This window comes from Oryza glaberrima, chromosome 5, assembly GCF_000147395.1.
Source record: "Oryza glaberrima chromosome 5, OglaRS2, whole genome shotgun sequence".
NCBI classification, from domain to species: Eukaryota; Viridiplantae; Streptophyta; class Magnoliopsida; order Poales; family Poaceae; genus Oryza; species Oryza glaberrima.
Window position 1 is genome coordinate 3,614,672 of NC_068330.1, and position 22,921 is coordinate 3,637,592.

Below are 22,921 nucleotides of genomic sequence, written 5' to 3' on the forward strand. Positions count from 1 at the left end.
AAACATGGAAGATCAGAAAACCACATATACATGTAGGCCTAAACAGCAAAAAAAAATTGTATTGGAATTTTTCACTCATGCAACACAAATTGAGTCCAGTGTATTCACTTAAATTGTCTATACTATCATCAAGAGGCTTTTAAAAGTTTGCTATATACAAAATGATACAAATAATAGAATGAGTAGGTTATTTAATACCATATCTCTATCTTTTACTCAATTGTCTCTTTGTGAAGAGACAGCTCAGCAATGAGCCGATGAGGCTCCTCTTACGCACGTTAGAGGGACATGTGGACCCATAGAAAGTAGGCCCCACATAATCAGTAACACTTCTCCATTGTTAGAGGAGTTGCTTTCGCCCATTTTTCTCACTTCTTCTATTATTCAAGTTAGCAAAACAATTGCATTGTATAGCTAAGAAACGTCTTTGTTATTGTTGTACATGTTGCAGGAATCTTATATCTTTTATAATGTAAAATTTAATGTCTTCTCAAGATCGTAAATTCCTTTCTTGAACAAAACCGGTTTGAGATTTCTCCTTAGCATACAACCATGAAATGTGGTCTTTGTGAAACATGGAAGATTAGAAAACCACATATACATGTAGGTTATTTAATATCGTATATATCTCTCTATCTTTTACTCAATTGTCTCTTAGTGAAGAGACATCTTAGCGATGAGGCTCCTCTAACGCACATTAGAGGGACATATGAGCCCATAGAAGTGGACCCCACATAAATATGTAACTCTTCTCCATTGTTAGAGGAGTTGTTTTCACTTATTTTTCTCACTTCTTCTATCATTCATGTTAGCAAAACAACTACATTGTATAGCTAAGAAATGTGTTTGTTGTTGTTGTACATGTGGTAAGGAACCTTATATCTTTTCTCCATACCAAGTCGTCAAGGTTATAGTTTTGTTGTTTCTAAAAGAAAAGGTTATAGCATTATTTTGGTAAAATTTGCTCCAGGACATCAAGTTTTGATGTTATAGATTGTTGCAAGCTATGGTATTGGATGGAGGTTAATAATACAAGTAAGAACCTTTCTTGGTATGGATTACTTCATCTTTTTTCATGTGATTTATGCAAAGATGATACCTGGAAAAGCACTATTTTAAACGATTTGAATTGACCCGTTTGAGAACTATGACAAATTTCGTCATTTTGTAATAGGCAACGGCTAACAAAAATAAACGGATCAGTTGCTCTGAACTTTGTTCATATCTGGCCCTGAGCATAATCATGCTAAGTTGAAACAAATTTAAGGCCAGCCTGGTTGAATTTCTGAAGACAAAAAGGCAGAGCCAAGCTAACCAGTCCTAACTGACTCTCCAGATATTGACAGAATTCTCAAATTACTGCTTTGACCAGTAAATCCTAGTGCAATATATTTATGAAACTATAACATTACAAAATCAATTTTTCGAGATAATACAAGAGTTCCATGCAGCTTATACTCTCAACAAGCTCTATATAGTTCTATGCTGTACATTCAAAAGTTGGATGGCACACAAGTCCCTCGTATACCTCAATTTACAATAGTGTTGGCTTTTTTTGTGTCTAAATTAACTCTAATATTTCACCAAATCATGTTATGTCTGTCTGATACTCTGATCTTGAACTTTGGTACTTTCCCAATTCACAGCTAGCTTAACAAAAATTTGCATTCCCAAGAGTTTCCAGTAGAGAACTCTAGCCACATCACTAACAGCACTACTCGTGTTTGTGTATTATGCAAATTCCTTGCTGGTGACATCATCTTATTCAAACTCATTCTGATACCCAATCACATTTAGAGGAGAACGTCATCGTTGTCGTCTCCAAGGATTGACAGAGAGAATGGTGCAATTGCGACATTGAATGTAGACGACCCAGCTTTGTCAATGTGCTTCATCTCAAAATCACCTTCCTAAATCCAAAAGAGAATTCAGGTAAGTTCGCTTTGCAGACATGCAACACACAAACAACCCAAACAATAAATAAATTGCAGGATATAACTAGTCTTTCTTAATTGAACATTACTATTTCTTCTTTCAGCTTCAATCAAAACAATTGATCTAGATACCATGTTCATTATTGGGCATAAATTGATGCCAGCTATATGCAATCAAGAGATATTAGAACCATAAGAATCTCTTGCACAGCTAGAATCTAAAAATTACTCTTTACAATAACCTATTTACAAATGTGACAACATAGGTTGTGGAAGATTTTCAAAGAAAAAGAAATCATGTGATGTTACCATTCTCCCATTTGGTGTGTTTAATGGGCATGCAGATGAGTACTCAAAACCAGTCCTTGGAAATATGACAGGTTGCTCTCCCACAACACCTACACCCCTGGCATGGCAATGGAGCAAGTCTTTATTAGCATTAACATACGAATCTTTTGGTAAGGTGAGAGTACAATAGAGACTTACCAAATGTTCTCAGTCCTTCCATTTGCATCAGTGACAATCCAATGTCTTCTGAGAAGCTGAACAGGGCGCTGAGAATTATTTGTGATTCTGATTCTGTAGGCAAAGAAGAACTGGCCCTTCAAAGGCTGGCTCCGGCTTTCAATATAAACACTCCTGACTTGAACTCTAATCCCCTAAATTCAACATTAAAAAAATATCAGGAAATCTAGTTAAGCTCAATGAAGAATCTGAGAAAATACTTGATCTACATTAACTAAAGAATTATTACAGAACAGGTGACGAAACTAATGGAGGTGGTTCATCTGTAGTGCATGAGATTTTCGTGGAAAAGAAGAATGGGACGCCTGAACATATGAAAGAAATGAAGTGGTGCCCAAGGGCCAACGCACACAGTTATAACCAACTCAAATAGATTCTTGATGACCTTCACGTATTAATCTCTTATTTTCCATATCCTGCCTTATCTATTTTTTTTAGGTCACTACTTGAGACCCAAGTTCCCTGGTGAAATTGCGTGACCAGCTGGGGGTTTTAAACACTAAGATACTGCCATAGACAATGATAATGTTTCATAGCCTCAAGTTTTCAAATGGCCAAACCATTTCGTTCAAAACTATGATGCTTTATGGAGTGAAAGAAACATGCCAGAGTTGTAGTATAACATCACTAAATCATTGGATTGTAAGATACCAGGGTAGTAGCATCACTAGAACATTTTAGGAGGGCGTGTGGAGCCAAAATCTTCAGTTCATCTCTGTACTTAGCAGCATCCTGGAAATCATGAAAACAGAGAAAAATCATAAACATGGTGAATAAAAGATGAAGAAAGTATGCCTTCTAGACTGACAACCAAGGGGTATGAAAATATCTTCACAAATCACTATTGGCATATGATTAGCGTATGGAGCCCAAATTCAGCACTATGTAATGATGAATTCAAAGTTCTGGTCATGAAAGCACAACTCCAACTATCACGAGTAGAAAAGTCAACAGTGAAGGAAGTAAGCGAAACATGTGTATTGAGATGATTTCTTGACAATTAAGATTTCCTCTCATTTTTCGATGTTATCATACAATATACAACACGGAGAGAAAAAAGAATCAAGCATACAACAAAATTGTTGCATGTGAGGTCGACAAAGGGACACATCAGGCATCACTATAACCTGCTTTTGGCATTTTCGGCAGAGACATTGCAGCAACTAACTGAGGCTGCACATCTTTGGATTAATCGTCAATCCACAAACATCGTTAGCAAGGATGGATTGGAACAGTCTCACAATCCAACTTTGCTAATGCCTAATGGGGATATCACAATTCACCAGATTCATTTTTTAGACTACAATTCACAATATTCTTGTATGGAAATGTATCAACTGAAACAAGCAAATTTGGTAAGGAAACAATTGCTATGGATGTCCAATACCTCGAACCTCTCCTCCTCAACTGCCTTCTTGAGCGATCGGCGGAGACGAAGAACTGGCTCCTCCTCCTCGAATGACTTGAGCGAATCCCTCAACCTCGCCGCCTCCTTGTAATCCTGCAACCAAATTATCCCAATTCGCAGTAAACCCCAAATTCGGATGGATCGATTGCAAGCTTGCTCTTCTTGAGAGAATGCAAATGGGGGACTCGGCTCGTCTCCTTACCTCGAACTGGGCGGCCACGGCGAGCTGCTGCTTGAGCATGGCGTACTTCTGGCTCCGCATCAGGAAGGCCGCCGCCTTCTCCATCCGCGCCGCGTCCTCCCTCTCCTCCTCCTCCTCCTCCTCGCCGCCGCCGCCGCCACCACTCCCCGGTGAGTTCGAGTTCGAGCTCGAGTTCGCATCCGGCGATGGCGACGACGACGCCGCGGCCGCCAGCACCACACGGCGCGGCGCGGGCGACGGCGAGCTCCCACGCGGCCACCTCGCGGTTCTTAGCCTCCTCCCCATCCACACCGCCGCCGGCGCCGCCGGTGCCGGCGGCGAGCTCAGCGCCGCCCACTGCATCCCAAGAAATCCGAATCGACCCCCCAAGAAATCGAATTGAGCGCCTCACGCAGAGAGATCAGCGCGGATTCTTGGAGAGGGTGGCTTGGCCAAGATTGGCTCCTCTCCCTCCTCTTCCCTCGCCGTGGCGTGGCTGCCTAAAAATGGGCGCCGTTCTTGGCCCCCGTTTCTGTGGCTCTCTCCATCTCCATCGCCGCCAAGAAACGAGAGGGAGAGGAGTAGAAAAAAAGAAAAGAAAAGAAATGTTTGGGCTTAATTGGTGCGGATTAGAGATTGGCGCGTCATTATTGGATCAGATAAGAACAATCGACATGTTGGAATCGCACGAAAAAGATCCCGGATTTTGGGTGTGGGCACCGGGGCAGCCACGACTCCGCGATTGCGATCGACGGAGAAAAACAACAGGAAATGTTTTGTACTCCGTATGCTGTTAGTGTCAGGTTTCTCTTTGTGGGTTTGATTCTGCGGCTAGATTTAGATAATTAGATTTAGGTTGTGTTATCTCCCTTCTTTCCAACTCACATCTCCTGTTTTCGGCGTTTACGTTTTTCAAATTGCTACTAACTGATATGGAGTAAATGATATGTTTTTTAAAATAAAAAAAATCTATATAAATGTTGCTAATAATTGATTAATAGGAGGTAAGGTTTCTAATCTTATCTTCCAAACTCAGCCTTGCCGGTCTAGTTACCCTGCAAGTGGTCAAACTAATTTAAGTTTAACATATTTATGATCATACTAGTAAAAAAAAATAGGAAGTTACATTTGCCCAAAAGCATAACAGATTTTGTGAACATCCATGATAAAAATAAGATAATAAAATTGTCCAATAGATTGGACTCGTGAAAGTCACAACTACACACATTCTTTACAACTCACAACTAACAATTACACAGTAGATAAGAGTGTTTCTGACAAGAAAATATTAAACTAGTTAAATATTCCATTGTAGGCCAGATGATACACTTGTACAGCACCAAATAACCAAAGTGGAAGTAGGAGAGTAGGTTCTCTTCTCAGTTCTCACCATGGCCATGAACTGGAATGCCACTAGTTTTGGTTGGTTCATGATTTGGATGATCAAGTGAACACTTGTTCCATAATGGGTTTCATGTTTGGTCTAAGAAATAGAATGAGTTTGTTCATCATCACTTTTTCTTAAAAATACACACTAAGTAGCCTAGAATAAAATATAAAAAAAGATCATTTCATAGTACATGATTTTATTTTTCGGGTTAATTAGATCCATGCCATTGCAACTTTACCGATTTAGAAAAATACCATTACAATTCACGATATCGACTATATACCACTGAAACTTTGCAAAATTGTAACTATGCCATTACCGTCACGTTTCCATCCCTTCCGTCTTCTTCCGTCTTCCTTCTCCTCTCCTCTCCTTCTTCCTCCGTACGTCTCTTCGTTTCTTCTCCTCCCCGTCGCCCGGGCGGGCCTATGACGAGCTCGTGGGGAGGAAGGGGTGGTTGAGGAGGCCGAGAATCTTGCCCTCTGTGTGCGCTGGATGATGGTGAGGGAGATGTTCCGTGCGCCGGGCGGAGATCGAGGACGCCGCGGCTCAAGCGTGCGAACTCGTCCGGGTCCTTGGCGGCGACCTCGACGGAATGACGCGCAACGCGGAGAGGCTGAGCCTGGAGCGTTCGTGCTCACGAGAGCACGTGGCTGCACGAGAGCACGCGGCGGCAGAGGTTGTCGTGGCCATCACGGGAGGCGAACGAGCTGGAGGAGGCGGCGACCACGTGGAGGCCGTGCGCTTCCTTCGCGCCGTCGACGACCTGCGCCGCCTCACGCCGCCGTCCCCGGCTGCCGTCGCCGCACGCATCATCAGCCTGGCACGCAGCACAGGATGGCCGAGCTACTAACCTGCCGCACGTCACCGTTGCTCGCGCCGTGCGGCGGCCGCCGACGCATGGCCACACCAGCGCCTTCCAACGCAGATGGCAGTAAGCCATCAGGGGAGAAGAAGGAAAAGGAAAGAAAAGGGGAACACAGGAGGCAGTGCCAATGGCGATGTCGTCCATCGCCGCCACTCTTCGCCGGCATGCCAGGACGCCGCCCGCCGTGCTTGCGTCGGCCACCACACCACCATGCGATCGCCGTCGGCCGCAGCGCCGCCTTGCGCCGGTCGCCGCTTCGTCACCGTCGAACCAGAGCAAACCGGAGCAAACCATCGCGCCATCGTCGTCACCTCGACGTCCTCGTCAAGAAACCTCAAGAACCCCAGCCGGAGACGCAGGGAACAAGGAGATCAGCCTTCATGTTCTTCACCTCCGGCCGCCGTTCCCATCGTTGATTTCCGCAACGCCGGTGAGCCAATGATTTCCGCAACGCCGGTTGCCGCAGCTATGGGCCTCGTTCCTCGCGCGGTTGCCGCAGCGCATCACCACCTTCCTCACCGGCATCTGGGCCGAGACTACCCTCGCCGCCGCTTGCCGTGTGTGCCCACGGTTGTCGTAGCTGAGAACGACGCCGGTGAGTGCCATCCCGTCATGCGCGTCGTCCACCACGATGGCGCCGTAGCGGGTGAGGAGCGGGTCGGCGGCGAGGAGCGGAGGACGATGCCGGCCGGGCCGCCGAACCGCCGGTAGTCCCTGGGAGAAATCGATTCAACGGAAGACGGATGGGAGGAAAGAAAAAGGGAAGAAAACAGATCGAAGGAAGGAGATGGATGGAAACATGACGGTAGTGGCACTGTTCTAATTTTATTAAATTTTAATGGTATGATTACGAATAGATGAATTATAATGGTATTTATCTAAATATACATATTTACAATGGCATAGATCCAATTAACCTTTATTTTTCTCAAACGAAACAACTATTTGTCTTGTCTAAAAAGGCTTAGGGGGTGTTTAGATTTAGGGGTGTAAAATTTTAGTGTGCCACATCGGATATTATATAGAGTGTCGCATAGGGTGTTCGGGCACTAATAAAAAAACTAATTACATATTCCGTCGGTAAACCGCGATACGAATTTATTAAGCCTAATTAATCCGTCGTTAGCAAATATTTACTGTAGCACAACATTTTCAAATCATGGAGCAATTAGACTTAAAAGATTCATTTTGCAAATTAGTCGCAATCTGTGCAATTAATTATTTTTAACCTATATTTAATACTTCATGTAGGTGTTCAAATGTTCGATGTGACAGGATGTAAAGTTTTGGGATGGGATCTAAACAGGGCCTTAGTTAATTATTCCTTTTTTCAATGTCAACAAAAGATGATCTATTCCTACATGCTCCCTCCGAAAAAAAAAACAACCTAGGAATCCATACAGAGTACAAATTCGTTGTATTAGAAGGGGTGACATCTCTTCTTAAGAGCAGGTACAATAACAGGCTATAAGTCAGTTACAAACATATTTTAAGGAGATAAAATAGGAGAGAGAAGAGCTGCGTGCTACAGATTTGTAGCCAGCTGTTAGGGGTGGGCAAAATTAGACCGAACCGAAGAACCGAACCGAAAAAACCGAGACCGAGACCGAAAAATTCGGGTAGCTGTTCGGTCCCTAACATCAAAAGATCGAATTAATTTCGGGCATTTCGGTTGTTGGGCTCGGTTAACCGAAATACCCGAAATAGCCGAACTGGCCCAATAGACCTAGGAGGCCCACTGGCCCAGTACTAAGCCCACTAAAATAAACCCTAGATGACTCCCGGTACTCCCACTCAGCTCCCTCAACCTCACGCGTGCGCCACACTCCCTCTTCCGTCATAGCGGCACAGCGCCGCTCCGCGCCTCCGCCACTCCACTTGCGCTCGCCGCCTCCAGTCTCCAGCACCGTGCCGGCGCCACCTCCGTCCGCCCTCGGCCCATCGCGTCGGCGCCGCCTCCGCCCTCCACCGTGCCGGCGCCGCCTCCGTTCGCCCTCGGCCTACTGCGTCGGCGCCGCCTCCGTCCTCCACCACACCGGCGCCGTCCTTTACCGCCACAGCCGCAGGAATCGGCGCACCTGGTGGAGATCTATGGGATCAATCATGGAGGCTAGAGCTTGATTTGCCTTTTCAGTTTGTGTGAATCTGCTTAATTTGCTGGTTGCGGGTGCAGATCAAAAGATGCATCATCTATCTATTGATCTATTGAGTTGCCTTTTGATTATGTTGTTTGGCTTTTGTGATTTTTTGGGTTCAGAGATTTCTACTCGGTTAGTTTGGTCTAAGACCGAGACCGAACCGAATTAACCGAAGACCGAAGTGCTCGATCTTCAGTTTTTTCTGGGACGATCGGTCTTGTGTTCTTGATGACCAAAATTTTAAAAAGACCGAGAAACCGAACCGAATTATTCGGTTAGACCGAATGCCCACCCCTACCAGCTGTAGCACGGACTCTAATATACATGTATGCATGACAGGTGGGACCAGATAATAGATAACTATTGTATAAATTGGCTATTAAATTAATTATGAAAATTTAGAGCAAACAGTTGGCTGCACTATTAAATTTGCTCAGAATTTTTGTGGGCCGGAAGGAGTACGTTTAGTCTGAGTTAAACCTTCCATGAATTTCATAATTTAAATAGGCCGCTTTAGAACTCTTCTAAAGTGTACAGCTCAGAATTTTAGAAATTCTTTTAATGCAATGGCAATATACACCATCTGTTTAAAAAGAAACTAATATTTGAAAATAAATATGGAGTATAAACTGCAGAGATCACGGTACAAGTCAAGTGTAGTACAACTCCATACCATAAATGCCACGTCGCATTCCGTATGTGGGGCCCACAACGCCGGAGCCGCCGGGCCCATCCCCTGCCACTCTGCCAGTGCCCACCACGAAAAAAAGGAAAAAAAAGTAAAAAAAGAAGTTTTTTTTTCCCTCTCACAGTCTCAGAGGGGCAAAAAAAAAAAAAAATTTCTTTTTCCCCCCTCTCTCTCTCTCTCTCTCTCTGAGTCTTAGTGGCTCCCCGCGCGCGGAGCCGGGGAGGCGGAGAGCGAGACGGCCAGGTCGCCGTCGCCCTCTCTCTCCACCCGCGGCTTCCAGTGGCCTCTCACTCCCGCCCCTCGCCTCGCAGCCCACTCGCGCCGCAGCCGCAGCCACTCCTCCTCCATAAGTAGCAGATGGCGTCTCCTCCACCGCGCTCTCGCGTCCGTGTCCGCGCGCGCGCTCCGCGAGTCCAGGGCGGCGTTCGATCGATCGATTTGATTTGAGGTGACGCCATTGTTGTGACCAAGAAACCGTGGACGTGTGGTTGTGGAACGCGGCGTGGCGAGGCGAGATGCAGGCCGTGGCGGCGGCGACCTCTAGAGCCTGGCCGGCCTCCCCGCGGCGGCGGCGGCATGTCGCCTCGTGTTCTTCTCCTCCTCCGACGACGACGACGGCGACGACGACTACGTCGTCTCTCAATCGATGCCCGGTCGCCGGCGCGGGCGCGCCGGTGCTGCCGCTCGGCATTCACGGGGGGCGCATGCTGCTCGCGTCCCCACTTCTGTGGAACAGCGGCGCCGCGGCGAGGAAGACGGCGGTAGCGACGGCCGCGGCGGCCTCGCCACCGGCGGAAGGCGGCGGGAAGGCGGACGGCGGCGCCGTCGCCGGCGGCATTTCGCGGACGGTGCAGCTCGGCGCCATGATCCTCGTCTGGTACCTCCTCAACATCTACTTCAACATCTTCAACAAGCTGGTCTGCACATATTTTTTTTCCCCAATTCGTCAATCTCCTTCTCCTTTTCGATATGTTCTTTTTCGTCCCTAATTTGTTCATGGCGGATCTTGTTGGGATCCATGGTTTGCAGGTTCTGAAATCGGTGCCCTTCCCGTACACCATCACCACCTTCCAATTCGCGTCCGGATCATTCTTCATCACCCTCATGTGGCTGCTTAATCTGCATCCCAAGCCAAGGCTATCCCTCGGACAGGTAATTTACGAAATGGAGACGACTACTGTTCTTGTGAAAAATATTGGGAATAGTACAATTATAGAAATGTCATGTATTGTGGTAAACTTTGTATATTGGAATGGTATAATACAATTGTAGAAATGTGATGAAAAATTTTGTTGTTAGTGCAGTATGCAAAGATCCTGCCATTGGCATTGGTGCACACGATGGGCAATGTGTTCACCAACATGAGCTTGGGCAAGGTCGCTGTTTCCTTCACGCACACCATCAAGGCCATGGAGCCCTTCTTCTCCGTCCTTCTCTCCGTGTTGTTCCTTGGGGAGGTAGGTACATGCTTTGTTCATGATTTTTATATGCTGTCTTAAAAAGAGGAGACATACAGCCAAAGAGATTGATCGGTTTATGCTTTGAAACAAATCGTGTGTTTCGGCAGACACCTTCTTTCTTGGTCTTAGGTTCCCTCGTGCCAATTGTTGGTGGCGTCGTGCTAGCATCGATGACCGAAGTTTCTTTCAACTGGTCAGTGGTATCTACTATCTTTAATTCCAATGCCTAAGAACTGAGGAGTCCTTGATGCTTTGACTTCTGTCTTCGTATTTGTTTAAGCAATACAATGCATTTCGTTGTAATGTAGTATCGTGTAAAACTTTTGATAAAACAGGATAGGATTTTGGAGTGCCATGGCTTCCAATCTTACCAATCAATCGCGAAATGTTTTCAGCAAGAAACTTCTGGCTGATAAAGAGGTGATTTTCCCAACACATGAAGTTGTGTAGTTCCTCCTACAAGAATATTTTTCAGCACAAAATGTATATTCGGACATTTACAGTATGGTAAATACCGTGAAGCACTGTATACCTTTACGCAATTTGTTCATATCGCAGGAAACATTGGATGATATAAACCTCTTCTCGATAATGACTGTTATGTCATTTTTATTATCTGCCCCACTGATGCTGTCTGTGGAAGGCATCAAGTTTTCCCCATCATACCTGCAAAGCAACGTGAGTGTTTGGGCTGTTCTGTATTATCTTTGCTAACCAATGTTTTATCCAAACACTGTCTTTTTGGGCATGTAGGGAGTTAATCTACAGGAACTATGTATGAAAGCTGCTCTTGCTGGCACTTGTTTTCATTTTTACCAACAGGTGGGCTAAATTCCAGTATAAAAATAGTTTTTATGGTTGTCCAACGGTTCTTAGAATTTTGTAGTAATTTTTATGGTTTGTCTGCATGGATCCAAATTTTCTAGTGGTGGCTAGTAATACATGAGTGTATCTGCAAGTTTTTTTAATTACCATGGTCAATCTCTTTCAGATTTTGTTTAATTACCTTAACCAATATTATTTTTGTTTCCGAGGCAGGTTTCTTATAGTTTATTGGCTAGAGTATCACCTGTGACCCATTCTGTTGCCAACTGTGTCAAACGAGTTGTGGTCATCGTCTCATCCGTTCTCTTCTTCAGAACTCCGATTTCACCTATTAATGCCCTTGGTAACCTCACAACCAAATTCAACTGATCCTAACAGCTCGCTTTTTTTCAATTTACGCGTACTGAATTTTGTCCTTTTTTCTGCATTCAGGAACTGGTGTAGCTCTAGCTGGAGTTTTCCTGTACTCTAGGTTCAAAAAAGCTAAACCAAAGGCTAAGACTGCATGAGTCAACATACACAGCTGCAATTTAACTAGAAGATTCAGGTTTATCTCTTCTTGAGGTGAAATGGGCCGCCAAGCAATCACTTGGCTTCTCTCCAATTTGTCTTTTGCCAGCTTGTCTGGGTCTTAGAAGCTTGTGTATAAGATTTTTCTTAGGAAGGTAGTGATGGACCAGCACCAAAATAACAAAATAACATTGTCAGAAGATTTCTCAAGAGAAATGAATTTTGGCACATACTTTTGAAATTCCTGTCCAAGAATATTGCCTCCTTTTTTACTGGTTCACTTAAAATGTGAATAGGGATTTTTATTCATTCCTTTTGAAATTTGTCTGAATGTTCACCAGATCAGACTACAGTTTGCATCACACAAAAAAAAGTTTAGAAGCTTCTATCTTCCGCCTGTTCTTTTTTGTAGACCATGAAACTGTAGAACCTTCTCTCTCTGTTTTTTTTTCCTTGGTAATGGGTGAACCAGACTGGATTGATACTCTAGCTGGTAATTGACAGCCATACTAGCCAGTCAACAGAAGATGACTCCTTTGTGGATGAGAAGTTGGGAATACATTCACCATAAAAAAGATCAAAGTTGAAAGGAAAATGTTGAAAAGAGAACATGAAGCAAAGAAGCTGAGGAGGTCCTTGTCCCACTTCTTGTTGAGAGAAGGATGGCGCTTCAATGATTGGTCTATCCAACTATTCAACCTAGCACCACTAGATGTTTATTTTATTTTCTTTTCTTTTTTGAAACCAAATAAAATGTTTATTGTTATAGTGAATAAAGCCACAATTTCAAGGGTGCTACTATTACTATCTGGTGTAGAAACTGTTCCTGGATTGAATTTTTGCAGTCTAATTGATGATATGACAGACAACAATCCAGTCTCAAAAATATGTAACACTGTTAACTTTTTACGTGATGTCTAATCGTTCGTCTAATTTTTTTTAAAAAAATATAAATTTCATTTATTTTGTTGTGACTTGTTTTATAAAAAAAACTATAATCTTAACTTATACTTTTACATGTTTATACTAAATTTTGGAATAAGTGGAATTATCAAATGTTATGAAAAAAAATCAACGGCATCATACATTTAGGGACGGATGGAGTATATAGCAGAAATGCAACAAAATCAACAAAGTTCAAATCCATAATGTGAAACTAGCAAATCTGTCATAACAAATAGCAACTCATCATGATGTTTCACTGCATTAATGCAGTTGTTATTGTCCAAAATAAATACAGAAGCCATAAACTAGTGTGGTGTTCTTATTCAAAAGTAAAAAAAACCAAAACAAATCTCTTCTCATTGACGATAAAGCGCACAGAGAGGTTAATTTAGCTCTTCTTTAAGTGGTCAAAATTGGCGGGAGGTAGTCGGATTTGGCGCCAAGGATCCGCGCCTGGGTGTCCGGGAAGAACTCCACGCCGGGGAGCTGCGTGATGGTGCCGTCGCCGGCGACGCCGACGGGGTAGGTGAGCAGGTGCCCGGGGAGGTCGCGCTCCGGCCCGTCGCCGGCGTAGAGGTCCCAGCACCTGTCCGCCATGGCGTTCACCTTGCGCACGCAGTCGAGGCTCTCCGGCCGCTGGAACGCGTCGTCGACGGTGCCGAGGTGCTCGTACCACAGCGCCATCCTGAACCCGTGCACCTGCCCCCTCGCCGGCCGCCCCGCCGCCGCCAGGTGGTGCGGCTGGTACGCTCCCATGGCGATCTCCGAGTCCCTCGCGCCGTCCATCGACCTCTGGTTGATGTTCGCCGACCCGACGATGATGTACTCGTCGTCCACTGATGAACACACAACCAAATCGATCAAGAAATGCATTCAAAATCAATCGTGGTAAGATCAATCAGATGATATATACGAACCGATCATCATCTTGGTGTGGACGTAGATCATGAAGCGGCGATTCTGCTGCGCGTGGAAGTAGCCGGTGTCGGGCTCGGCCTGCTCCGGCGGCTCGTACTCGCCGGCGGACTTGGCCTCGCGGTTGCCGAGGCAGAAGAAGGTGAGGTAGTCCTTGGGGTCGGCGTCGATGCCCTTGGCCTGGATGGCGTGGGCGATGTCGGTGTACATCATCTCCATGGTGCGGCGCTGCCAGTCGAGGATGGCCTGGACGGAGCCGCTCTCCGGGATGCCCTCCGGCCACATCGGCACGACGACGTAGACGGTGAAGCGCTCGCCGGCCTCGATCTTGCTCACCACCTTCATGGAGAGCTCCTTGGGGATGAGGTGGAGCGCGCCGACATCTTCCGGCTTGACGCCGTCGTTGGGCTTCCAGCAGTAGGAGCTCCCGAGGAAGTACTGGTTCTCGATGTAGATGAAGCTCCGCGCCCTCCTAATGGCGGCGATGTAGGCGTCCTGGATGCTCCGGTCGATGATCTGGTCCTTGCCGCTGACGAGGCCGGCGCGGGCGGCGTCCTCGGGGGTGTCCGGGAAGCCGAACGCGGCGCCGCCATCGATGGAGCGGAACAGCTGCACGTTCCACGACTCGGCGTCCTCAGGGAACATCGCCGGCGACGGCGGGATGACCGTCTCGGCGAGGTCCCGGAGCTGGACGAGGAGGTCCTTGCCGCCCTGCTTGCGCCACCGCTGCTCGAAGTTGTAGAGCACGTCCCACGCCACGGGGCCCTCGAGGCGGCAGTGGATGTCGTGCCACGGCTCGCGCGGCCCGCCCTTGGCCACCGTCGCCGTCGCGAAGTTTGGCTGGTGGAAGTCGTCGTGGTGCGCCGTCCCCAGCGTCCGGAACAGCGAGTGGAACGGCGTGTCGTACCTCCCGTCGCAGAGGTCCAGCCCGCCGACGAAGCTCACCACCCTCCGCCGCCCGCCGCCGCCGCCGTGGCGCGACGACGGCATGTCGTGGTCGACGACGACGATCTTCTGGTGGTGCGTGAACATGGTGGAGATCTGCAGGTCCTGCACGATGCTGCCGGAGTCGTCCGGGTTGCGCGGGCACAGCACGCAGTTCACCTCCGTGCCCTGGAAGTAGTTCATCGTCTCCTCGTCGTGCGTCGCCATGAGCCCGTCCTTCTTGAGCATCCCCACCGACGTCCGGTCGTCCCACACCAGCATCAGCACCCTCACGCCCTCGCCGGCCTTCTTCTTCAGCAGCTCGCCGAGCGTCACGCCGCCGCCGGGCTTCGGCCGGTCGGCGTCCCTGATCAGCGCGATCTCCGTGTACACCGACCAGCCGGTGACGTACACGAAATGCCTCGCGCCATTGATGGCGTCGAAGATGTCCTCCCAACACCGGTGCGGCTCGTAGCTCCGGCCGCCGTCGAGCGGGATCCGGGGGATGAACCCGTCGGGGACATGGGCGTCCTGGTACAGCGTCACCTTGCACCCTTGCCGCTGCGAGAAGAAGGTGTAGGGCACGCCGGGGTACTTGCCGCTGCGGACGCCGCGGCCCCAGCTCCGATCCTTGGAGATGTCGAAGTACTGGAGCTTGACGTGGACCTTGCCGTCGCCGTCGCCGATGGGGGTGCGTGCGTCGGTGTCGTCGCAGAGGGGGAGCCAGCGCTCGACCTCGTCGCCGGCGAGGACGTCCCTGACGGGGAGGTAGCCGACGCCGAGGAGGGAGGCGCCGATGGGGTTCTTGGCCTTGAGGGTGAAGGCGACGTGGGTGGCGAGGTGGGCGCAGTAGACGTGGAAGGACTCGTACCAGCGCGGCGCGGCGGTGTCGTCGGCGAGCGTGCGGGTGCGGCCGACGCGGGCCTTGTCGAGGCCGATGGTGGCGTACACCTTGCTCGTCCCCTTGCCCACGCCCACCGTGTCCTCGATCCCCTCCACCAGCTGCGTCACATTCGCGCAAATGCAAATGCAGCTTCATGAGTACTCTCTCCATTTCTAAATATTTGGCGCCGTTAACTTTTTTAAATATGTTTGACAGTTTATCTTATTTAAAAAATTAAGTAATTATTAATTCTTTTCCTATCATTTGATTCATTATTAAATATAGTTATATGTATGCATATAGTTTTACATATTTTATAAAAGTTTTTGATTAAGACAAACAGTCAAACATATGCTAAAAAGTCAATAGTATCAAATATTTAGAAATGGAGGGAGTAACAGATTCTGAGTGAGGATATTTAAATTTGACCTTTTTTTTATATCTCAGTTTGTAAGTTGATTTTGTGAAGTGTTATATATATGCTGTATGAATGTTGTCAAAAGAATTTTTCATAATTATTTGAATGGGTTTTTGACAAACAAGAGACATCATCTCGAGGGATCAAAAGAGTTTACCGAGGAGGCAAAGCATTGCAAGCTATTTTTTGATTTGATTTGAAAAATATAAATTTCAACAAAACACTAGTATGTTTGTAGTCTAGCTCGTCCTATAGATTGAAAGTGTATGCACATGATGATGCTACTGATGGTAATTTCAATATGATTATGACTCGAATATCGCCGCACACATTTCCATTGGATAGAAGAGAGAAGAGAGAAGAGAGGATTAGCAAAAAAAGGAATAGAATTGGACTGTAGCAAAAGGAGCAAATCACGTTCATGCATGAATGGATGACAAGAACCACTTCCGGTTATGACTGTTAAAACAGGCACCAGCTAAAATCTAAATTATAAAACGTTGATTTCAGTTTTTATTCCATTATAGTCTATTTTCCAGCATTGCTTTCTAAAACACAATCAACACACATATATAAAATAAAATCATCACCATAAATTATATTCGGTTGCTTTCGCTCATTTTTCCACGACTTATCAGCCATATCTCAAACGATCAGGGTAAAACACTAGACAACTCGTTCGTTGTACACGACTTGAAAGTTGAAATCAATACGGCAAATAATATATATACTGGCATGGGAGATCTAAGTAAGTCCATGATGAAGGAACAAGCAAAGGACCTTGCGGAGGAACTGGGGCGCTTGGGAGCTTGGCCTGCTAGGGTTGGAGAGCGATTCCGCCTCGAAGATGGTGACGTGCATCGTCCCATGGAGCAGGATCTTCGCCATTGTTAAATTAAACTATCTATCCCTCAACACGATCGATGATCACCCCTGCACACATACAAAAAGGAAGATCGTGTTTACCATGATGCAAAATCTCATGCTCGACCATAGACAAGTTCATGGCTAGCTAGAATCTATATATATATCCGTCAGATAAGAAAAAATAAAGATGATTAATTATCTGCAATGGCGAACACACCGATTGATCGAACAGAAGAAGGAACAGGGAGAGAAGATCGAGGAGAGGAGGAAGATGAGGAGTCGTAGTAAGGGATGGATGGAAGGAAAGGACGGCGAATTTAGGAATTTCTAGGGAAGGTTATCCGATCATCCGAAAATAGCAAGTCGAGTGTTGCAGCGGACGGCGGAGGCTACAGGGGAGCGGAGCAGCCGGGCATCCACTATCCATCCATCGCTGCATTTTTTTTTATTTTTTTTTATTTTTGTCCCCGGTTGCGCCGCACCAACGTGCTGACATGGCACATCAAGCCCTGGAGTTTGTCTCGCTGAGCATCACCGATGGTCCTCCTATTTCATCCTTAAAACTGATTTGGAGAGATTTTAGTTAAAAAAAACACTCCAATAAATCCCCTACTCCCTTACATGATTTTTGGAGTGTACAGTAATTTTTTCAAACCATAGCACGTCGTCTGCATTGTATCAAAAGATCGAAAACGGAAGAGTCCTCTTCTTCGAGAAGAGTTTTTCATTTCACTCTCTTCCCGCAGCAATGTCCAAATAAGCAAATAATATCAGCAAATTCGCAAAACAATATCATAGCAAATGATATGTGTGGGTTGGATTACTTGTACATAAGTAGTATTAAAAACTTGCAATGATTTTTTTCGTTTTCTGCACAAATATCGATTTGTTCTAATGGTATAGAAATCAAAATTACGATGTACTACGTAGACAATAAGTTTGCAATGTAACTAGATGAACCCTGTACGTTGCTATGGGAGTTTTATACGATAATAATAGAAATAACACTTTGGATAGCTAGATGACGTAATTTTATATATTTTTCATATTTGATCATTTTTTTTAAAAAAATATAATGGTTTATAACAATTTAAATCATATATAGATTGACCATTTAAATTAATATAAAACTAATGTGATGTGGCTCAATAAGAGAAGAAAAATAAAGAAGATAATATATATTAATCATCCAAAGTAATATGAATTCATATGAGAGGAAAATGAGAAAAATAATTCGAACCATAGATCACTTATTTAAAGATTAAAAAAATTAAGGTGAGATGTCTTAATCAGATTAGAGTTAGGCCCCAACTCATTTTTAGTCCCGGTTGGTATAAACAACTGGGACTAAAAATTGATCTTTAGTCCCGGTTGTTTATACCAACCAGGATCAAAAATCAACCGAACCGTGCGCCAGTCCACCCTCCTCTCCTCTCTCATTAATTATTCCTTATCCCTTCGATCCCACCGTCCTCTCCATCCCTTTGCTAGCTACCTTATCCCTCTCGGCCTTAGCTTCCTCCATTCATTCTCCTCTCCCCTTCCTCCCCCTTCTCCTCTCTTCCTCCTCCTCCTCCTCCTTCCACGGAGACCGGGCGGCGGCGGCAGGGAGGCGGGTGGCCGAGCAGGCGGCGGGCGAGGCCCGCGAGGCGGCGGGCGGCCGAGCAGGCGGCGGGCGGCCGGGCAGGCGGCTGGCGAGGCCGGCGAGGCGGCACTCCCCGGGCGGGCGACGGAGCCCGAGGCGGCGGGCAGCGGTGCTCCCAGGGCGGCGGCGGAGCCCGAGGCGGCCGGGCGGGAGGCCGGTGAGGCGGCGGACGGCCGGCGCCCGATCTCTGTGATGTTGTTTTTTTTTCCTGATCTGTGTGATATGTGCGGCCGATTTGTGCGATGCCGATTTTTTTTCGATCTGTGTGATGTGTGATGTGTGAATGAATTTGTGGAGATGTTTTTATGATTTTGTGAATGATTTGCGATGTATTTGGGGATAAAAATGCAGCTTGATGTATTTGGGGATTTTTTGAATGATCTGTGATGTATTTGGGGATAAAAATGCAGCTTGATGTATTTAGGGATTTTGGGAAGGATCTGTGGTGTTAAAATGATTTGTGGATAATATGAATGGTGGTGCTCGAAATCATGAAAGCAGGAAAAAAAAGAAAAAAAAACATTAGTCCCAGTTGTTAACTCTAACCGGGACTAAATCTTTAGTCCCGGTTTTTAACACTAACCAGAACTAAAGATTCATCTTTAGTCCCGGATTCGTAGTCCCGGTTGTATAACCGGGACTATAGGGGGGTTGCGAACAAGTATTAAAAAGGGTTTGTCCACCAGTGCGTCTAACTGAAGCCTGCCGTGCTGACGTGGCGGTCAGGAGCCCCTTTTTTTGCCCGGTCGGACCTAAATGCCCCTGCGCCTTATCCTCATAGGCAGCAGGGCGAGCGGGGCAACAGCGCTCCGGTGGCCGGGAGGTGGAAACGTCGGCGGCGGGTTGTGTTCCCAGGCATGGTGCATCCAAGGAGGTAGATGGTCGGCAGGGGGAATGAGGGAGGAGGCCGGAACGGCGGATGGAAGAGCTCGGTTTTGGCCGGCTAAAGGAGGTGGCTGGTTGGGTTGTTTCGGAAGGGGAAAGGAAAGGAAAGTGGGGGAATGGATTCGCCTCGTTGAGGCGGAGTTGGTGGTGCGAGGATTCGGCCAGCGGAGTTCTGGTGAAGGAGATCGACTGGTGACTTGGTGGTAGCCGGCCATGGTGGAGAGAGAAGAGAGAACTCGAGGAGCTTGGATGTGGGGGAGGAAACGGGGCTTCGCCGGCCATTCATAGGCGGGGAGAGGCGGTGGATCACGTCGGTTGCATAGGAGAAGAAGGAGGAGAACTCGGCGACGATGGTGTGGAAAAGAAGGAGACGGCGCCGGCCTTTGTTCGTGATTGGCCGGCGACGGCGGCGCAAGGACGTGGCGGCTGCGGCAGGGTTGGGCGGCTGAGGAGGAGGGCACGGCACGGCGACGACGGTGGCGCAAATTGGTGGGCGGTAGAGATGGAAAGCAGGTGGCGGTAGAAGCCGTGGGCAGCGGCGGCTGTAGCGCCATGCGCGTGCCATGCGCACGCCCACAGAGGAGGATGCCAGATTAGGGAGCTAGGGTTCTACCGCCCGTGCTCAATATGAGGAAAAGGCGCATGGGCATTTAGGTCCGACCGGGCAAAAAAAGGGGCTCCCGACCGCCACGTCAGCACGGCAGGCTTCAGTTAGACGGCGTAGTGTCCATCGGCTAGTATCCACGTTTAGAGCGTGTCTTTCCCCAAAGCCACGTTTTTACGGTGTCCCTGAGCTAAAACCATAAATAACGAGTGTCCTATAGCAAAATTTGCCTATTTTTAATAATATCAGTTTTATGTGCTACTACCCTGTAAATAGCCAAAAGTTCTTTGTAAGAAAATAGTAGCAGCAACGGGCATTTGGTCTAGTGGTATGATTCTCGCTTAGGGTGCGAGAGGTCCCGAGTTCAATTCTCGGAATGCCCCTCAATTTTTACTTTTTTTTTTCTTACCAGCACGGCGCGACACGATGTGCGCCCGGTCCACCATCCACGCCCGCTAGCAACGCGACACGCAAACTCGCCGCGCTGCTGCCACCGCGGCGCGCGCAGCGAAGCGGACGACCGCGACGCGCGACGCCCCCACCCACCACCTATCTCCTGCCGCCATCTGCGACGAGCGCAGATCGCCGGGGCCCCTGCACCTGCTACTACACTGAACTCGTCGTCCTCCTCCTCTTTGTCCTGTCGCCGAATATATCCCTCCCGTGCCAATGCAATGCCCATCACCGCGCCCACCTCACCCGATTCGCCCTCAACTGTGTCACGCCTCCTCAACTGTGTCAGGCAATAGTGTGGTGAACAATGGTGTCCATGGCGCCTTCCTCCTTCGCCGCCGCCGCACGCCACCTTCCCCTTCTTCTTCTTCTTCTCCTCCTCGCCGCCGCCGTCCTCCTTCTCCACCCATGCCACGCCGCCACGGTCCGTTCTTGCCTTCTTGCTCTGTCTCTCTCTATATCTATCTGTCTATCTCTCTGTGGTCTGATGCGTGCGTGCGTGGGTGTTCGTTGCAGGAGGACGCGGCGGCGAGGCGGGAGTGCACGTACACGATTCGGGTGAAGACGAGCTGCGGGTCGCCGGCGCGGACGTCGGACGCCGTCAGCGTCGCGTTCGGGGACGCGTACCGGAACGAGGCGTACGGCGCGCGGCTGCCGGCCGGCGGGGCGTCGGGGGCGCTCGAGCGGTGCGCCGTCGACACGTTCCGCGTCGGCGGGCAGTGCGGGTACGGCGTCTGCTACCTCTACCTCCGCCGCGCCGGCCGCGACGGGTGGGCGCCGGAGTGGGTGCAGGTGTTCGAGCCTGGCGCCGCCGCCGGGGAGAAGCCGTCCACCTTCTACTTCGGCTCGCCGCTGCCCGACGGCGTCTGGTACGGCCACAACCGCTGCCCCAAGGCGTCGCCGGCCATGGCGGCGCGCCGGACGAACACCTCCGCTTCACCTCTAGGCTAGGCTAGCTGCTCGCTCGGCAATGTACTAGCACTACGGAATTGGCGATTTTCGGAATTCGGATGCATCCATCCATCACTCGAGAATAAACAGCCTCGATCGTGTGTGTGAGAAAATCAGAAATAAGAGCTTTCGGATGACACATTTCATTGTCTTTGTTCTTTTGTGTTCAAATGATAAAATTTAACTTATCGAATTCTACTAAGGGTATGTTTAGTTCACGTTAAAATTAGAAGTTTGGTTGAAATTGGAACGATGTGACGGAAAAGTTAAAAGTTTGTGTGTGTAGGAAAGTTTTGATGTGATAGAAAAATTGAAAGTTTGAAGAAAAAATTTGTAACTAAACCCGGCCTAAATCTCGTTGGTCCGAGCAAAATTTAGTCATCCCGGAAAAGGTAGTTGAAACAGAGAATACTGCATTGAAGAACATTGCTGCTCCTCCGTTTCATTGTATACGCCCTCCCAAAAATCGTTAACTAAAAAAAACATCATTAACTCAACGGTGAGAACATTTAGGGTTCTTTTCTTCTAATATATTGACGTGCAATCCTTTTGCATGTTTGAGAAAAAAGAGAGCATTTAGGCCTCTTTGGCAAATGGTTTTCATAGGGTTCAAATTATGAATTTTTTTCCTACAGGAAGAGGAAGAAAGCGGTTGTATTCCTATGCTTTACATTTCATAGAAAGTTTATAGAGGAATGCAAACTCTCTTTTGTTTTTCTCCATCGCACTATCAAAGAGCTCATATTATCTTTGTTGTATTTTGGATTCATGTAGGATTTGAGAATCACACTACAATTTCCAGTGCTCCTATTGAAAATATTCATATATGGTTCTTTACAACAAACAAATGGCTATCCCAAAATCACTTTGAATTTCTTAGGATTTTCTCAAATTATAAGGCTCCTTTGGACGTAGGATTATCAAAACGCACAAATAGGAAAAATATATGAATAAGAAGTCATGTCACATACTTTTGATTCCTATAGGGTATTAAACACACAGGAATTTCAAGATTTTTGTGCATTTGGATGGTTTGTAGGAAATAAAACTCAGAATTTTTGGAGGTTGTTGTTTTGTGTGACAGAGATAGTAGACAGACAAAGGGATACTGCATGGGACTTCAGACTCCTTTGGATTTGGCTAATCATGGCGCATGATAAGAAAAACATAGGAATTGATTGCCATGGCTAGGCCAAATCCTATAGAAAATAAATTTTCAGGAATTTGCTAGAGAGCATGTTTGGTTAGTCCATAGGAAAACCACAGGAATTGTGAATGAAATACTTCATTAGAATAAATAAAAGATGAGAGATAAAGAGACATGTTGTCTTGGTCCTCTCAAAGGAATATAAACCATGAGCTTTGACAGAAAATCCTCCAAAAAGTGGAGGAAAGAAAGCAATCGTATAGAAATTTTGGAAACCATTCTTACAATTCGAAGGACCTTATAGGGAATTTTTCTATAGGATTTCAATTGTTTGAAATTCCTTTAAAATTTCTTGGT

The 22,921-nt window shown here is 47.0% G+C and overlaps 4 protein-coding genes and 1 non-coding gene across 5 annotated transcripts; 3 read left to right on the top strand and 2 right to left on the bottom strand.

The window, feature by feature from the left end:
• Positions 1 to 1,389: 1,389 nt before the first annotated feature.
• LOC127775133 (uncharacterized) lies at positions 1,390 to 4,749 on the bottom strand. Its single transcript, XM_052301445.1, has 6 exons — positions 4,070 to 4,749; positions 3,847 to 3,960; positions 3,111 to 3,191; positions 2,421 to 2,593; positions 2,244 to 2,340; positions 1,390 to 1,910 (listed from the first exon to the last, which is right to left on the bottom strand). The coding sequence occupies exons 1-6, from the start codon at positions 4,409 to 4,411 to the stop codon at positions 1,794 to 1,796; spliced, it is 924 nt and encodes a 307-aa protein (XP_052157405.1). The 5' UTR covers positions 4,412 to 4,749; the 3' UTR covers positions 1,390 to 1,793.
• A 4,569-nt stretch (positions 4,750 to 9,318) lies between these two features.
• LOC127774021 (phosphoenolpyruvate/phosphate translocator 3, chloroplastic-like) lies at positions 9,319 to 12,792 on the top strand. Its single transcript, XM_052300291.1, has 9 exons — positions 9,319 to 10,049; positions 10,162 to 10,284; positions 10,437 to 10,589; positions 10,700 to 10,785; positions 10,928 to 11,012; positions 11,151 to 11,270; positions 11,346 to 11,414; positions 11,631 to 11,760; positions 11,850 to 12,792. Exons 1-9 carry the CDS (start codon positions 9,648 to 9,650, stop codon positions 11,924 to 11,926), a joined length of 1,245 nt encoding a protein of 414 aa, XP_052156251.1. The 5' UTR covers positions 9,319 to 9,647; the 3' UTR covers positions 11,927 to 12,792.
• Positions 12,793 to 13,008: 216 nt separating this feature from the next.
• LOC127774020 (phospholipase D alpha 1-like) lies at positions 13,009 to 17,190 on the bottom strand. The gene is made up of 4 exons (XM_052300290.1): positions 17,097 to 17,190; positions 16,793 to 16,945; positions 13,790 to 15,713; positions 13,009 to 13,708 (listed from the first exon to the last, which is right to left on the bottom strand). The coding sequence occupies exons 2-4, from the start codon at positions 16,898 to 16,900 to the stop codon at positions 13,272 to 13,274; spliced, it is 2,469 nt and encodes an 822-aa protein (XP_052156250.1). The 5' UTR covers positions 16,901 to 16,945; positions 17,097 to 17,190; the 3' UTR covers positions 13,009 to 13,271.
• A 3,134-nt stretch (positions 17,191 to 20,324) lies between these two features.
• Positions 20,325 to 20,396, top strand: TRNAP-AGG (transfer RNA proline (anticodon AGG)). Its single transcript has one exon. It is a non-coding gene; the product is annotated as a tRNA-Pro (tRNA).
• A 140-nt stretch (positions 20,397 to 20,536) lies between these two features.
• On the top strand, positions 20,537 to 21,558 carry LOC127774149 (embryo-specific protein ATS3A-like). The gene is made up of 2 exons (XM_052300433.1): positions 20,537 to 20,890; positions 20,983 to 21,558. Exons 1-2 carry the CDS (start codon positions 20,774 to 20,776, stop codon positions 21,415 to 21,417), a joined length of 552 nt encoding a protein of 183 aa, XP_052156393.1. The 5' UTR covers positions 20,537 to 20,773; the 3' UTR covers positions 21,418 to 21,558.
• Positions 21,559 to 22,921: the final 1,363 nt, after the last annotated feature.

What these genes read in the sequence shown, in the direction of transcription:
- LOC127775133 (XM_052301445.1), bottom strand. Translation starts at nt 4,411, where the DNA reads ATGCAGTGGGCGGCGCTGAGCTCGCCGCCGGCACCGGCGGCGCCGGCG. An exon ending in CTAGTGATGCTACTACCCTG is followed by an intron (nt 2,594 to 3,110) that starts GTATCTTACAAT and finishes TGTTGAATTTAG; the next exon opens with GGGATTAGAGTTCAAGTCAG. An exon ending in ACACACCAAATGGGAGAATG is followed by an intron (nt 1,911 to 2,243) that starts GTAACATCACAT and finishes TTTTGGATTTAG; the next exon opens with GAAGGTGATTTTGAGATGAA.
- LOC127774021 (XM_052300291.1), top strand. Translation starts at nt 9,648, where the DNA reads ATGCAGGCCGTGGCGGCGGCGACCTCTAGAGCCTGGCCGGCCTCCCCG. An exon ending in CCGTGTTGTTCCTTGGGGAG is followed by an intron (nt 10,590 to 10,699) that starts GTAGGTACATGC and finishes GTGTTTCGGCAG; the next exon opens with ACACCTTCTTTCTTGGTCTT. An exon ending in TTCACCTATTAATGCCCTTG is followed by an intron (nt 11,761 to 11,849) that starts GTAACCTCACAA and finishes TTCTGCATTCAG; the next exon opens with GAACTGGTGTAGCTCTAGCT.
- LOC127774020 (XM_052300290.1), bottom strand. Translation starts at nt 16,900, where the DNA reads ATGGCGAAGATCCTGCTCCATGGGACGATGCACGTCACCATCTTCGAG. An exon ending in CGCCCCAGTTCCTCCGCAAG is followed by an intron (nt 15,714 to 16,792) that starts GTCCTTTGCTTG and finishes AATGTGACGCAG; the next exon opens with CTGGTGGAGGGGATCGAGGA. An exon ending in CCACACCAAGATGATGATCG is followed by an intron (nt 13,709 to 13,789) that starts GTTCGTATATAT and finishes TGTGTTCATCAG; the next exon opens with TGGACGACGAGTACATCATC.
- LOC127774149 (XM_052300433.1), top strand. Translation starts at nt 20,774, where the DNA reads ATGGTGTCCATGGCGCCTTCCTCCTTCGCCGCCGCCGCACGCCACCTT. An exon ending in ACCCATGCCACGCCGCCACG is followed by an intron (nt 20,891 to 20,982) that starts GTCCGTTCTTGC and finishes TGTTCGTTGCAG; the next exon opens with GAGGACGCGGCGGCGAGGCG.